Source organism: Hemiscyllium ocellatum, chromosome 21, assembly GCF_020745735.1.
Source record: "Hemiscyllium ocellatum isolate sHemOce1 chromosome 21, sHemOce1.pat.X.cur, whole genome shotgun sequence".
NCBI classification, from domain to species: Eukaryota; Metazoa; Chordata; class Chondrichthyes; order Orectolobiformes; family Hemiscylliidae; genus Hemiscyllium; species Hemiscyllium ocellatum.
In genome coordinates, this window is record NC_083421.1 from 63,143,124 (window position 1) to 63,158,128 (window position 15,005).

The 15,005-nt window shown below is 45.4% G+C and overlaps 1 protein-coding gene across 1 annotated transcript in view; it reads left to right on the plus strand.

The window, feature by feature from the left end:
• Nucleotides 1-3,816: 3,816 nt before the first annotated feature.
• gfi1b (growth factor independent 1B transcription repressor) overlaps nucleotides 3,817-15,005 on the plus strand; it is a 30,546-nt gene continuing 19,357 nt past the window's right edge. Inside the window, exons 1-2 of the mRNA XM_060841615.1 lie at nucleotides 3,817-4,956; nucleotides 9,086-9,203. Of these exons, the coding sequence (XP_060697598.1) occupies nucleotides 9,098-9,203 (106 nt within the window). The 5' untranslated portion in view covers nucleotides 3,817-4,956; nucleotides 9,086-9,097. The remainder of the gene's footprint in view (nucleotides 4,957-9,085; nucleotides 9,204-15,005) is intronic.

A 15,005-nucleotide genomic window follows, 5' to 3' on the forward strand; every position in this document is an offset into this window, starting at 1 on the left:
TCTCTGTCCTGAATGGCTTCCCCTTTATTCTCAGACTGGGACCCATTATTCTGATTTTCCCCAATATCGGGATCATTCTTCCCACATCTAACCTGCACAGTCCCATCAGGATTTTATATGTTTCTATGAGATCCCCCCCACTCTTCGAAACTCCAGTGAGTACAAATCCAGTCGATCCAACCTTTCCTCATCTGTCAGTCCCGCCATCCCAGGAATCAGTCTGGTGAACCTTTGCAACGATGCTTACAGAGTGGGTTCAATTCCCAACCCGGCTGAATTTACCATGAAGGATTCTCTTACTCAACCTCTCCCCTCACCTGAGCTGTGGTGACTCTCAGGTTAAATCCCCACCAGTCGTCTCTCTCTAAGGAGTGAGGCATAGTCACTTTACCTCTTACACCTGATAGCACAGGGAGATTTACCAGGATACTCACTGTCCATATAAAAACGGGACATTCTTCAAGAGGAGTCACTCACAGGAGTAACATAACCTCGCTGTTGTGATGTAGAGCAAGGCATGACATGTTGACACCCAGGAACAGTCACTGCGCAAGGTCTACAGGCAAACCCATCTCATTTTCGCTGTTCTCACGGTTGGTATCTCCAGAGGCTACCTGAAGTCACTGAAGTAATATGTCTGGGAGTCTACAGCCCTTCAGCCCATCGAGTCTATGGCTGGATTCTGTCTATCCCTGTGTCCTCGACTTGTTCAAAGCCAGAGGCCTATTCTCACTCAGAGCCTGACACTGTCAGTAAAAATCACTGACCCCTTGAATTTCTTTGCCATAAGTACTTTCTAGGCACCATCGTTGGGATTCCCCCATTGCTTGCTCCCAGCTGGATTTCTCTGAGCTACTTATTCCTGTTGGGAAGTGGCTGTTCCCCATTCACCACCGCAAGCTGCAGATAGCCCTGTTTTGGTGACTGTGGCAAACACCTCACATTGCTCTCTGGGAATGTAGCCAGGCACTGCAACAAATTGTATTCGTGTGTGTGTGTGTGTGTGTGTGTGTGTGTGTGTGTTTTGGGAGGGGTGTGTGTGTGTGTGCTTTGGGAGGTGTGTGTGTGAGTGTGTTTTGGGAGGTGTGTGTGTGCCTGTATCCATGAGTGTGGATAGGTGTGTTTCGGTCTGTTTGTCTGTCTGAGTGTTTGTCTGTGATTGTGGTTGAGTGTGCATTTGTCTGTCTGTGTCTGGGACTGTGGGTGTGTATGTCTTTGTGCCTGTGTTTGTCTGTCTGTGAGTGTGGCTGTGTGTGCATGTGGCTGTGTGTGCATGTAGGTATGTGTGTGTCTGTTTGTGTCTCTGACTGAGAGTGTGGGGTGTGTGAGTCTATCTGTCTGTGTAAGTGTGTGCATGTGTTTGTGTCTGTGTAAGTGATTGTGGGTATGTGTGTGTTTATCTCTGTGAATGTGTGTGTCCGTCTGTCTGTACGTGTGGGTATGAGTGTCTGTGTCTGTTTGTCCAGATGCCTATATTTGTGGGGTCTGTGAACGTGTATGTGTGTGTGTGTGTGAGAGAGAGAGAGAGAAATATCTCTATTTAAGTGAGTCTTGATATCTGTGTTTTTTGTATTTTGCACATCATCTCAAACATTTCCCTGAATTCTTTGTGAATCTGTAGAATATTCTTCAATTTTAGAAATTATAGTACACAAGAGTTAATAAACTCTGAGTGGACTGTTTCAGATCTGTTTATATTAAGCACAAATTAACAGGACAATTGCATGTGAAATTATACCTCGGCTGCTGTTTGTTATAAACATGACTGTTTTCTTTCTCTATCCATCATATCTCCTTCCTCCTGCCTCTTTTTCCTTGCTATTTTGCCTTCACTGCTTTCTCCTTCCTTCTTTCTGCCTATCTCTCAGCTTCACTTGGAGTAGGGCGGTTTTCTGTCTTACCAAACCCCAAGTTTTCGCTGTATGGCTTAGATAAGAGCTTTGTTATCAGTCAGATGTGAGGGTATAGCTCAGTAAGGAGGAATTAAAAAAGATACATCAGATCAGAGAGAGAAATGGAATAAACATTTCTGAATCTGAAACAGACACAGCTTCCAGTGTCAACACAATCTTACATTTAATATGCTGTTAAAAAAAGTCAGTGAGAGAAAGTCCTAGTCTTAAATACACTCCCAAACTGTATGTTCCCTTGAAAAAAACATCCATGCAAATATACCTTGAAACCTTATGCTCTCAGCAACAGGTATTTGTATCTGTATACTGTATTCAATGCCTCTATAAATAGACATTGATTCTAGATTCTTCATAACTTTCTAAGACAAGAGCTGCAGTCTCCAATCAAATATCCTGACCTGGGTGACTACCAGGAGTGTTAGACACCAAGGTGTTATTTCAAAAACAAAATGTGATTGGTACTCCCCATGATATTTGTGGGTCTGCCATGTATTCCTTGGATACAGAGGTGCCGGTGTTGGATTGGGGTTAACAAAGTTAAAAATCACAAAGTTGGCTTAACAGCAACCTAGGTTTGTTCAATGTATTGTTTCAGTTGTATGACACTGTGATCTTTTGCTATAAATTCCATGTCTTACAGTACTGCTTCACACCGACCTGATGAAGGAGCAGCGCTCTGAAAGCTAATGCTTCCAAATAAAGCTGTTGGTCTATAACCTGGTGTTGTGTGATTTATAACAAAGTATTGCTTTGTATGAGAATGCCCACTGGAATCTGTCATTTAATATATATACCTCTGCGTTTCTACTGTGTGTGTATCTGTGTCTGTGTGTCTTGTGTACATGTGTGTGCACATGCCTGTGTGTCTGTGTGTGGGTGTGTGTGTGTGTGTGTCTGTGTCTGTGTGTGTGTCTGTGTGTCACAGCAGATGTGTTCTGGTTCTGCTCCCCAGTGTCTCAGTCTATGTCTCTGTGTACATTTCTCTGCCTGTCCATGTGTATCTATCCCTCTATTCCTGTGCAGATTTCTGTCTTATTCAGTTCCTTTTATGTCTCTCCCTTCGCATGTCTGTGTCCCTCTCTCTCCCTATGCGTCTCTCTCCCCCTACATGTCGCCCTATGTGTATCTGTGTTACTCTCTGTGTCACACTGTGCCCCTCTCTCTCCATAAGACTCTTTGTCACTGTCTCCCTGTCACTATGTGAGTCTCTGTGTGTATTTCTCTCTATATATCTGTGTCCCTCTCTGTACCTTTATGTGTGTATCTGTCTCTCTCTGTGTCTCCCTGTATGTATGTCTCGCTCTCTCTGTCCCTCCCTGTGTATTTCTCCCTCTCTCTGTCTCCCTATGTGTATGTGTCTCTCTGTGTTTCCCCATGTGTATCTCTCTGTCTGTCTCCTTGTGTGTCTGTCTCTCTATATGTCTCCCTATGTGTATGTGTGTCTCTCTCTCTGTCACCCTGTGTGTTTCTCTCTGTCTTCCTGTCTATATGTGTTTTTCTGCGTCTCCCTGTGTGTATATCTCTCTCTCTGTCTCTCGCTGTGTGTATGTGTCTTTCTGTGTCTCCCTGTGTGTATCTCTCTCTCTGTCTCTCGCTGTGTGTATGTGTCTTTCTGTGTCTCCCTGTGTGTATCTCTCTCTCTGTCTCTCGCTGTGTGTATGTGTCTTTCTGTGTCTCCCTGTGTGTATCTCTCTCTCTGTCTCTCGCTGTGTGTATGTGTCTTTCTGTGTCTCCCTGTGTGTATCTCTCTCTCTGTCTCTCGCTGTGTGTATGTGTCTTTCTGTGTCTCCCTGTGTGTATCTCTCTCTCTGTCTCTCGCTGTGTGTATGTGTCTTTCTGTGTCTCCCTGTGTGTATCTCTCTCTCTGTCTCTTGCTGTGTGTATGTGTCTTTCTGTGTCTCCCTGTGTGTATCTCTCTCTCTGTCTCTCGCTGTGTGTATGTGTCTTTCTGTGTCTCCCTGTGTGTGTGTCTCATTCGGTCCCTCACTCACTGTCACTGTGTCCTCATGTCTCTCTTTCTATTTCCATCTTCCTGTCCAACTCTGTTTCTCTCAATCGCTCTCTCTCATTCTCTTTCTGTCTCTCTCTGTCTCACCCTGTCTCTTTCTATCACTCTCTCGCTTTCTCTCACCCAGTCTCTGTCACTGTCTCTGTGTCTCAGTCTCTGTCTCTCTCTGTCACTCTCTCTCTCACCCAGTCTCTGTCACTGTCTCTGTGTCTCAGTCTCTGTCTCTCTCTGTCACTCTCTCTCTCTCACCCAGTCTCTGTCACTATCTCTCAGTCTCTGTCTCTCTCTGTCACTCTCCCTCTCTCACCCACTCTCTGTCACTGTCTCTATGTCTCTGTGTCTCTCTCTCTCTGACCCAGTCTCTGTCACTTTCTCTGTGTCTCTCTCACTCTCTCTGTCACTGTCTCTGTGTCTCAGTCTCTCTCTGTCACTCTCTCTCTGACCCAGTCCCTGTCTCTGTGTCTCTCTGTCACTCTCTCTCTCACCCACTCTCTGTCACTGTCTCTGTCTCTGTGTCTCAATCTCTCTCTGTTACTCTCTCTCTGACCCAGTCCGTGTCTCTCTGTCACTCTCTCTCTCACCCAGTCTCTGTCTCTGTCACTCTCTCTCTGACCCAGTCTCTGTCTCTGTCACTCTCTCTCTGACCCAGTCTCTGTCTCTGTCACTCTCTCTGTCTCTGTCTCTCTCTGGGTTGAAACAGTATGAAGTTGTCCTGTTCCCTATTGGCCAGTGAATCCTCCCCAAAAACAGATTTGTGGGTGTGCGGGGGAATGTCATTATCAGATTGAAAAATCAGGGCGGGTTACACCCCCCCCCCCCCCCCCCAGACAGACACAGAGACACAGAGAGAGAGAGAGAGAGAGACGCGGCAGAGCGGGGAGCGCGGAGACCGGCGGATTTAGCGGCGGATTTAGCGGAGAAGTTGCGCCGCTCCAGGATCGCGGCTGGCGGCTGCTGAAGGCGGAGGCTATTGGAGACTCCATCCCAGCCCGGAGCAGCTGGGAATCTGGGAATCTGCCGGAGAGAGGGAGCCAGGTGAGAGTGAACCGTCTGCCGATTGCTCTGGGGTTTGTGTTTATTTTCTGTGAGCGGGACAGGAACTTCATCCTGGTCCCAGGTCCCGAGAGGAGCGAATCCTTAATCCTCATCCTGATCCTGATCACTCCGTCCGTGCCAGCGAATCCGGTTTCAGTCCCAGAAAACTACAAACCCACTCTCTCCCAATCCCAATCTCCTCTCCCTCCCAATCCCAATCTCTCTCCCCAATCCCTCTCTCTCCCAATTCCCAGCTCTCTCTCTCCCAAACCCTCTCTCCCAATCCCTGTCTCCACTCTCTCCCAATTCCAATCTCTCTCCCCCATCCCTCTCTCTCCCAATTCCCAGCTCTCTTTTCCAATCCCTCTCTCCCAATCCCCCCTCCCAAACCCAATCTCTCTCCCCCATCCCTCTCCCTCCCAATCCCAATCTCTTTTCCCGATCCCTCTCTCTTCCAAACCCTCTCTCCCAATCCCTCTCTAAACCTTGTCTCCCAATCCCAATCTCTCTCACCCAATCCCCCCTCCCAATCCCAATCTCTCTCCCCGATCCCTCTCCCTCCCAATCCCAATCTCTTTTCCCGATCCCTCTCTCTTCCAAACCCTCTTTCCCAATCCCTCTCTCTAAATCTTCTCTCCCAATGCCAATCTCTCTCCCAATGCCTATTTCCTAATCCCTCTCTCTCCCAAACCATCACTCTAAACCTTGTCTAATTCCTAGTTCCAACCGCAGGCTCCAATCCCAATCTCTTTCTCAATCCCAGTCTCCTCTCCAATCTGTTTCTCTCCTAATCGGCATCTCTCTCCAAATCCAATGTCTCTCCAAAATCCAGTCTCTCCCAACCCCAGTCTGTCCAAATCCGGCATCGACTCCATTCCTGGTCTCTGTTCCATTCCCAGTCTCTGACCCAATACCAGCTCTAACTAATCTCACTATGTCCCAATTCATTTTCCTTAATCCCAGTCTTCCTCGATCTATCTGCCCTAAACGCAGTCTCCCTCAATTCCAGTCTCCCTTATCCTAGTCCCTCTCCAGTCTGTTCCAATCCCAGCCTCTCTCTAATCTCAGTCTGTCCCTATCCAAGTCTCCCTCAGTTCCCGTCTGTCCCAGTCCTGGTCTGAGTTTAAAGGAACTAATACGGCCACTTGCTTTGTTCCTAAAAATAGTTTGTTAAAGGGTTGCCATCCTCATAAAAACCATGTTAATCTCATTGAGAGTGTTGGAGGCTTGGAAGTGGAATCTTTTTATCAGACATAATAATCTACAAATTCGGAGGAGTAGGCCATTCAGCCCATTGAGCAAGCTAGTCAGGAAGATCATGCTTCAAAGGATTGTAATGTCAAGACTACTTCCTTGCCTACCTCAATAACCATTGACTCACTCATTAATCAATAATCCATTAACCTCTGTCATTAAGAGACTCAGGACCCTGCCTCCACTGCACTGGGTGTTTGTTTAGATAAAAATAATGTGCAAGGGTATGGGGAGAGAGCAGGAGATTGGCACAGAGGGGAAGCTGATCATTGAACAAGTTGGAGTAGGGCATGAGAGATGTGGAACGATTGCCTCTTTCTGCCGTCTGGGGCAGACGGTTCCAAAGACTCTCGGCTCTTTGTTCTCCTCCTCTCTGTTTTAAATGAGAGAGCCCTTGTTTTAAAACTGTGTCGCCCAGTTCTAGTCTCTCCCACGAGAACAGAAACACTGTTTCGGTGTCCATCCTCTCAAGTCCCCTCAGGATTGTCTATGTCCCAGTAAAATCACTTCTCATTTTTTCTGAACTCCAACATATGACCTTCCTCATATGATAACTCCACCCACCTACCCCAAGGATTCAGCACAACAAAACTTCTCTGAACTGAACTGGTTTTCAAATAATTAAATACTTTCTCAAGTAAGGAGATCAAAGCTGTCCACAGACCTCCAGAAGGGATCTGACCATCCCTGTACAAATGTAGCAAAACATTCCTACTTTTCTGTTTTAACTCCAACTTGTTGAAATGATACAAGTGCTGAATTTGGTGTGATTCGAATTGTTACAATTCATATGGAAAATAAACATTTGATAAAGTTTACCACCACCTTCTCCAGGAGTTAAAAATCACACAACACCAGGTTATAGTCTAACAGGTTTAATTGGAAGCACACTAGCTTTCGGAGCGACGCTCCTTCATCAGGTGATTGTGGAGGGTTCGATCGTAACACAGAATTTATAGCAAAAATTTACAGTGTGATGTTACTGAAATTATACATTGAAAAGTTGATTGTCGGTTAAGCCTTTAATACAGTGATAGGATCGAGCTCTCAACTATCACCTGACGAAGGAGCGTCGCTCTGAAGGCTAGTGCTTCCAATTAAAGCTGTTGGACTATAACCTGATGTTGTGTGATTTTTAAGTTTGTACACCCCAGTTCAACACCGGCATCTCCAAATCATTCTCCAGGAGTGAATAATAAATGCTCCATCAGTGATGCCCACATCAATAAATAAATATTTTTTAACTTAACTTGAACATTCCAGGGATCTTCTGGGATCTGCTTAAAATCCATTACTGTCTCTGGTCATTTGAACCCCTTCCCTCTCCCTTTCACACCATTCAACTAGAGAGAAAGAAATATATGACATGAAAAAAAATAGGTAAGTATCAGACAATTAGCATAGCTTGGCAAGATGCCAGATTTATGACATAGGATGGAATTCCTGTACCTATAGAAATACGTAATATAATCAAGAAGAGTCCGTGTGGCTTTATAAACAGGAATTCATTCTTGACAAATTTATTACAGTTCTTTATGGAAGAAACAAGCAGGATAGATAAAGGTTAAGCAATGGACGTAATATATTTGGATTTTCAGAAGGAGTTTGATAAGGTATCTCACATTTGGCGAGAGCCCACAGTGTTGGGGTGGTATATTTGTACAGATAAAGGATTGACAAAGCAATCAGAGTTAAGATAAGGGGGACATTTTTTGAGGATGGCAACATATAACTAGTGGAATGCCACAGGGATCAGTGCTGGGACCCCGGAAAGTAAATAGCCAAGTTTGGAAATGTTATGAAAATAATTGGGAAGGCTAGTGGTGAAGATGGCACAAGGAGTTTGCAGAGGGATAGAGACAAGTTAAAGGTGTGGGCAAAACTCAACAGATGGAATGTAATATGGGAAAACATGATATTAGGCAACTTGGCAGAAAGAATAGAGGAGGTGAAGATTATTTAATTGGAGAAAGACTGCAGAAAGTGACAGAACTGATTATTTTGGGAGTCCTATCCATAAATCACAAAATGCTAGCAGCCATATTCAGTGGGTAATAGGGAGGGTAAACGGTATGTTGGATTTTATTTCAAAGGAAATGGAGTATAAAAACAGGGAGGTTTTATTAAAACTATACAAGACACTAATCAGAGCCCAGCTGGAATACTGTGAACAGGATTGGGTCCCTTATCTAAGGAAAGATGGACTGGCATTGTGGGGCAGTCCAGAGAAGATACACTCGGCTGATCCCAGGGATGGACGGACTGTCTGACGAGGGGAGGGTGAGGAGGTTGGGTATGTACTTGATGGAGTTTATAAGAATGAGATGTGACTTTGTTGAACAGGGGTGATATGGAGCAGTTGTTTCAATGTGTGGGAGTCTAGGAGCATCATCTCAGAATACGGGGTGGCACAGTTAATGCAAGAGATGAGGAAAAATTTCTTCTCCTGGAGTGGTGAATCTGTGGAATCCTTTACTGTCAGGGTGAGGTCATTCAGTATATTCAAGGCTGAGACTGATTTTTAATCAGGAAGGGGGATCAAGGGTTATGGGAAAAAGGCAGGAAAGTGGAGTTGGGGATGATCAGATCAGCCATGATCCCATTGAATGGTGGAACAGACTCGATGGGCTGAATGGTCTACTGCTGCTCCTTATATTTTATGGTTTTATATCTCCTCTGCACCCTCATTGGTCAATATTTGGAATTGGTTCTCACATAGAGTCGATGGCGGGGCTGCACAGTAAAAGTGTGGAAAATGAGATTTTTGATTTAGTGTGGGGTTAGAATGAATAAACGATGGGCCAAACGGCTGTCCACATCTTGTTTTTAGCTGTTTTCAAATTACGATGCTTTATTTTCCAAAATCTTTCTCCAGAGGGCTGTCACAATGCCACGATCATTTCTGGTGAAGATAAAGAAGACTTACCATCAGGTTCGTCCCACCGATGATGAAGTGTTTCTCAAACTGGAGCCAGCACCATCGCCTCCTGTTGGTGAGTATCCTTTGGGACATGCATAATGTGAGGTGCATTGTCCCCTGTAGCTGTCGATGAGTGTGTAATAATGGAGGGAAAATTCATCAATCCAGTATGATATCATTATCTCCTCAAGACTCCAGCTCCCACTTCACCTTTAACCCATCCCTTGTTCAATCCATATTTCTCTCTTTCCTTTCTCTCAATTCACTCATGGGCTATTACTCAGCCCCCAATTAACAATTAAGAGTCCATCACATTGCTGGAGGCACACGTAGACCAGTCCGGGTAAGGACGACAGTTTTCTGAAGGACATTAGTGAACCAGATGGGTTTTTCCCCAATAATTAGCAATGGTTAGCATTAGGTCCTTAATTCCAGATTCTTTTCTTAATTGAATTCCAATTTTACCATCTGCTGCAGTGGGATTTGAACCCTGGACCCAGGATATGAAGTGAGTTTCTGGATTAATAGACTGGCAATAATACCACCAGGCAGCTGTCTCCCCTATTGCTCTTCTCTCACCTTCTTCCACTTTCTGTTTCTCTTTGACTTTCCAGCATTCTTCTTTGGCATATCTCTACGTCCTTTACCTCTTGATCGATGACACGGTCAATCTAAAAGGCTGGTGGAAGTGGAGGCTGGAATGCAATGAGGAAGGTTTGCCATAACCGTACATATCCCCGGTTTGACCCTAACCAGAGCTCTGTCTCCATCGCACCTTGGGTGGCAGTGAATGAGTGCAGCACAGTTTCACTCAGGATGTTCCCATGATTCCATATTTTAATGACGAGGAGATGGCACATTAGTCAGTTCCGGTTGAGAAAGGGTTGCCATCTGTGGTGAAATCTTCTCCTGGAGGGTTCATCACATGACTTGCTCTCACCCTCCAGCCATTGGTCAGCTAATACATGGCCTTCCTCCACCAATGGGAAAACATAAAACTTTATGACCCACTTGGGTGGTGTCAAACTGTCAGCCAATCAGCCTTTTGGGTCCCTTCGCAATATTTAGATTAGATTAGATTAGATGCCCTACCCTTTGGCCCAACAAGTCCACACCAAAGAGCAACCCAGCCAGACCCATTCCCCAACTCTATAATTACCCCTGACTAATGCACCTAACACTATGGGCAATTTAGCATGGCCAATTCACCTAACCTGCACATCTTTGGATTGTGGGAGGAAACCGGAGCCCCGAAGGAAACCCACGCAGACACGGGGAGAATGTGCAAACTCCACATCGACAGTCAAATAGCCTGTGTATATTATATTTATATTTTCAAGAAGGAAGTCAATATAACTCTGGTCTAAAGGGATCAAGGATAGTGGGCAGGATTATGGCACTGAACTCAATAATCAGCCATGATCAAATTGTATGGTGAGGAAGGCTTGAGGGATTGAATGGCTTACTCCTGTTCCTATCTTCTGTGTTTCTGTCTGGGAAAGAGAAAATGGCAAAAAATCAATTTTTTTTACACTCCTCTGGTTTCTCTCCACACAATATCCTGGAAACTGGTCTGTCCTCTGTCCTCTCATGAGATGTGGGTATCACAGGCCAGCTATAGTTACCCACCTTTAATTGTCCTTTGAACTGAATGGCTCTCGAGTCCATCTCAAAGAGTTAGCCATTAACCGTATTGCTGTGGGTGTCTGGAGTCACATGTCAACCAGACCAAATAAAAGTGGCAGATTTCCTTTTGTAAAGAACATTGATGGGTTTTCACAACAATTGACAATGGCTGTCGTTCAGCTAAATCTCAATTTCCAGATTTATTAATTGAATTGTACTTCCACCAATTGCCATGGAGGGAGTCAAACCCGTGTTCCCTGAGCATTAGTCTGGGATCTTCAATCCCTGGAGACTCCTGGCCAATCCTGGAGTGTTGGCAACCCTAAATTAATTTAGTTGAGGATTTTAGGGTTTTGAAGAAGAATTAATTGGGTAGCTAGAGTTGATCGGGTGATGCCTTCTTTTGAAACAGTGCCCCCCTCATTCTAGATATCCCCCATGAGTAAAATTTTAAAGGATTTGAGCCAAAGGCAGGTAGATGGAGTTAGGCCACAGATCAGCCATGATCTCATTGAAGAGTGGAGGAGCAGGCTGGAGGGGCTGAATGGCCTACTCCTGTTCCCGAGGTGAAGCCTCTGGATGTCAGTGAAGAGTTATCCAATGGGATTGCAAAGATTCTGACCACTTTTTGATTACCTCGGGAGGGGGCAGATGTAGATCATGGATTAAAACATACATTGAATCAACCCAGCTGACTCTTTGCCAAGTGATTGTGGGGACCTGCCTGAAGACAATACTTTCAGGTGAGGAGAAAAACAGACAAGAAAAAAGAAATATTCTCATTCAACGTGGAAATATTTATGTGTAAACTTTGCGCTGATTATTATTAATTTTTTTTGGATGGGGTGGAGTTGGCTTAAGGGACAGGAGTCGCAGCTTGGGTTGCTAACAGTAAACACAGAAGGGCATTATCTTTCTGCCATCAGCAGCTACAGCTTTCACAGCACTAAAGATCGAAAACCCTTAGCTCCCAACTGCAGTGGCTGCTAATGGGCTAGAGAAATGATTTGCATGAACCTGGGCTGGGAAGTGTCGCATAAACATTCAGGCCATGCAGATCTCCAGAGGTAACTGGTTCACCCAGGATCAGGGATGGGGAAGGAGAGAGTGAAGATGAAAAGGTTGATAATGAGTAAATTGAAAACTCATCCCAACAGCAGGTGTCAAACTGTGATGTTGCTTCAAATAAAACAAGTCATAATTTGGAGATGCCGATGTTGGACTGGGGTGTACAAAGTTAAAAAATCACACAACACCAGGTTCTAGTCTAACAGGTTTAATTGGAAGCACACTAGCTTTCGGAGCGATGCTCCTTCATCAGGTGATTGTGGAGGGCTCGATCATAACACAGAATTTATAATTTCAGTTACATCACACTGCAAATGTTTGCTATAAATTCTGTGTTATGATCAAGCCCTCCACTATCACCTGATGAAGGAGAGTCGCTCCGAAAGCTAGTGTGCTTCCAATTAAAGCTGTTGGACTAAAACCTGGTGTTGTGTGCTTATTAACCAAATAAAACAAGGCATCGTAATTCGTGATATAGTTGCAGACTATCATTCAAATGAAATACTGCAGACGTAGCTGGAGAGATCGGGTAGGGGTCAGGCCTGTACTCAGAGTTAAGATGAAACCTTAGTGAGACATACAAGATCCTGAGGGGCCTTGACAGGGGGAGGTGTGGAGAGGTTGTGGGAGCACCTAGGACCAGAGGGTATCATCTCAGAATGAGGTGGGGGGGGGGGTCACACATTGAAGCCAGGAATGAGGAGGAATTTCCTCAGCAACAGGGGAGTGAATCATAGAGTCATAGAGATGTACAGCATGGAGCATCCGAGGAGCAGGAAAATCGACGTTTCAGGCAAAAGCCCTTCATCAGGAGTACAGACAGAGTGCCTGAAGGGTGGAGAGATAAATCTCTCCACCCCTCAGGCACTCTGCCTGTATTCCTGATGAAGGGCTTTTGCCTGAAACATTGATTTTCCTGCTCCTCGGCTGCTGCCTGACCTGCTGTGCTTTTCCAGCACCACTCTGATCTAAACTCCGGTTTCCAGCATCTGCAGTCATTGTTTTTACCTACGTATAGCATGGAAACAGATCCTTCGGTCCAACCTGTCCATGCTGACCAGATATCCCAACCCAATCTAGTCCCACCTGCCAGTACCCAGCCCATATCCCTCCAAACCCTTCCTATTCATATACCCATCCAAATGCCTGTTAAATGTTGCAATTGTACCAGCCTCCACCACTTCCTCTGGCAGCTCATTCCATTAACGTACCACCCTCTGTGTGAAAAGGTTGCCCCTTGGGTCTCTTTTATATCTTTCCTCTCTCACCCTAAACCTATGCCCTCTAGTTCTGGACTCCCCAACCCCATTGAAAAGACTTTGTCTATTTATTCTATCCATGCCCCTCATAATTTTGTAAACCTCTATAAAGTCACCCCTCAGACTCCAACGCTCCAGGGAAAACAGCCCCAGCTTGTTCAGCCTCTCCCTGTAGTTCAAATCCTCCAACCCTGGCAACATCCTTGTAAATCTTTTTAGAACCCTTTCAAGTTTCACAACATCTTTCTGATAGGAAGGAGACCAGAATTGCACGCAATATTCCAACAGTGGCCTAACCAATGTCATGTACAGCCGCAACATGACCTCCCAACTCCTGTACTCAATACTCTGACCAATAAAGGAAAGCATACCAAACGCCACCTTCACTATCCTCTCTTCCTGCAACTCCACTTTCAAGGAGCTATGAACCTGCATTCCAAGGTCTCTTTGTTCAGCAATACTCCCTAGGACCTTATCAATAAGTGTATAAGTCCTGCTAAAATTTGCTTTCCCAAAATGCAGCACCTCGCATTTATCTGAATTAAACTCCATCTGCCACTTCTCTGCCCATTGGCCCACCTGGTCAAGATCCTGTTGTAATCAGTGGAATTCTTTACTGCAGAGGGCTGGTGAGGCTGGGTCATTCAAAATATTCAAGGATGAGATCAACTGCATTTTAATCAGAAAGGGAATTGAGAGTTGTGGGGGTGAGGCAGGAAAGTGAAGCTGAGGCTGACCAGAATCAGCTATGATCTCACTGAATGACAGAGCAGACTCGATGGGCTGAATCGCCTACGTCTGCTGGTACATTAAAAGATTCCATAATGATGGGAAATACAGCACGTTGCAAAATATGGGGCTCCTTAATTTTCAGGATAAAACTGAGAACCTTATTACAATCTACATTTTGCTTCACAGTCCATAGATAATTTGTGGTGAGTTTGAGATTATTAAATTCCCAACCATTTACAGACCTTGAGTTTTAAAAATTCAGAGATTGAAACCCCTTCTAGTTCATTCATTCTCTCTCTGCATCAGAGAGCTGTGGAAGTTCAGTCACTGGGAATGTTTCAGACGGAGACCTACTTGTTAAAAACACAGGGCTAGCAGCGGAAATGACAGTGAGCCAGTGGTTCAGCTACAATCTTGTAGAAACATAAAAAATAGCAGCAGAAGTAGGCCATTCGGCCCTTTGAACTTGCGCTATTGTTCAATAGGATCATGACTGATCATCTATTCAGTTCTCTCTTCCGGCTTTCTCCACCACAGCCTTTGTTCCTTTTAGCCCTTAGACCTGGATCTAACTCCTTCCTGAAAACATTCAATGTTTTGGACTCAACCACTTTCTATGGGAGAGAATTCCACAGGCTCCCCCCCTCTCTGGGTAAAGACATGGACTCCCCCCCCGTCTCTGGGTAAAGACATGGCTCCCCCTCTCTGGGTAAAAACATGGTTCCCCCGTCTCTGGGTAAAGACATGGTTCCCCCGTCTCTGGGTAAAAACATGGTTCCCCCGTCTCTGGATAAAGACATGGCTCTCCCCCTCTCTGGGTAAAGACATGGCTCCAACCATCTCTGGGTAAAGACATGGCTGCCCCCCTCTGTGGGTAAAGACATGGCTCCCCCTGTCTCCGGGTAAAAACATGGCTGCCCCCGTCTCTGGATAAAGACATGGTTCACCCGTCTCTGGGTAAAAACATGGCTGCCCCCGTCTCTGGGTAAAGACATGGCTCCCCCCCTCTCTGGATAAAAACATGGCTCCCCATCTCTGGGTAATGATACGGCTCCCCCCTCTCTGGGTAAAGACATGGCTCCCCTCTCTCTGGGTAAAGACATGGCTGCCCCCTCTCTGGGTAAAGACATGGCTGCCCCCTTTCTGGGTAAAAACATGGCTCCCCCCCGTCTCTGGGTAAAAACATGGCT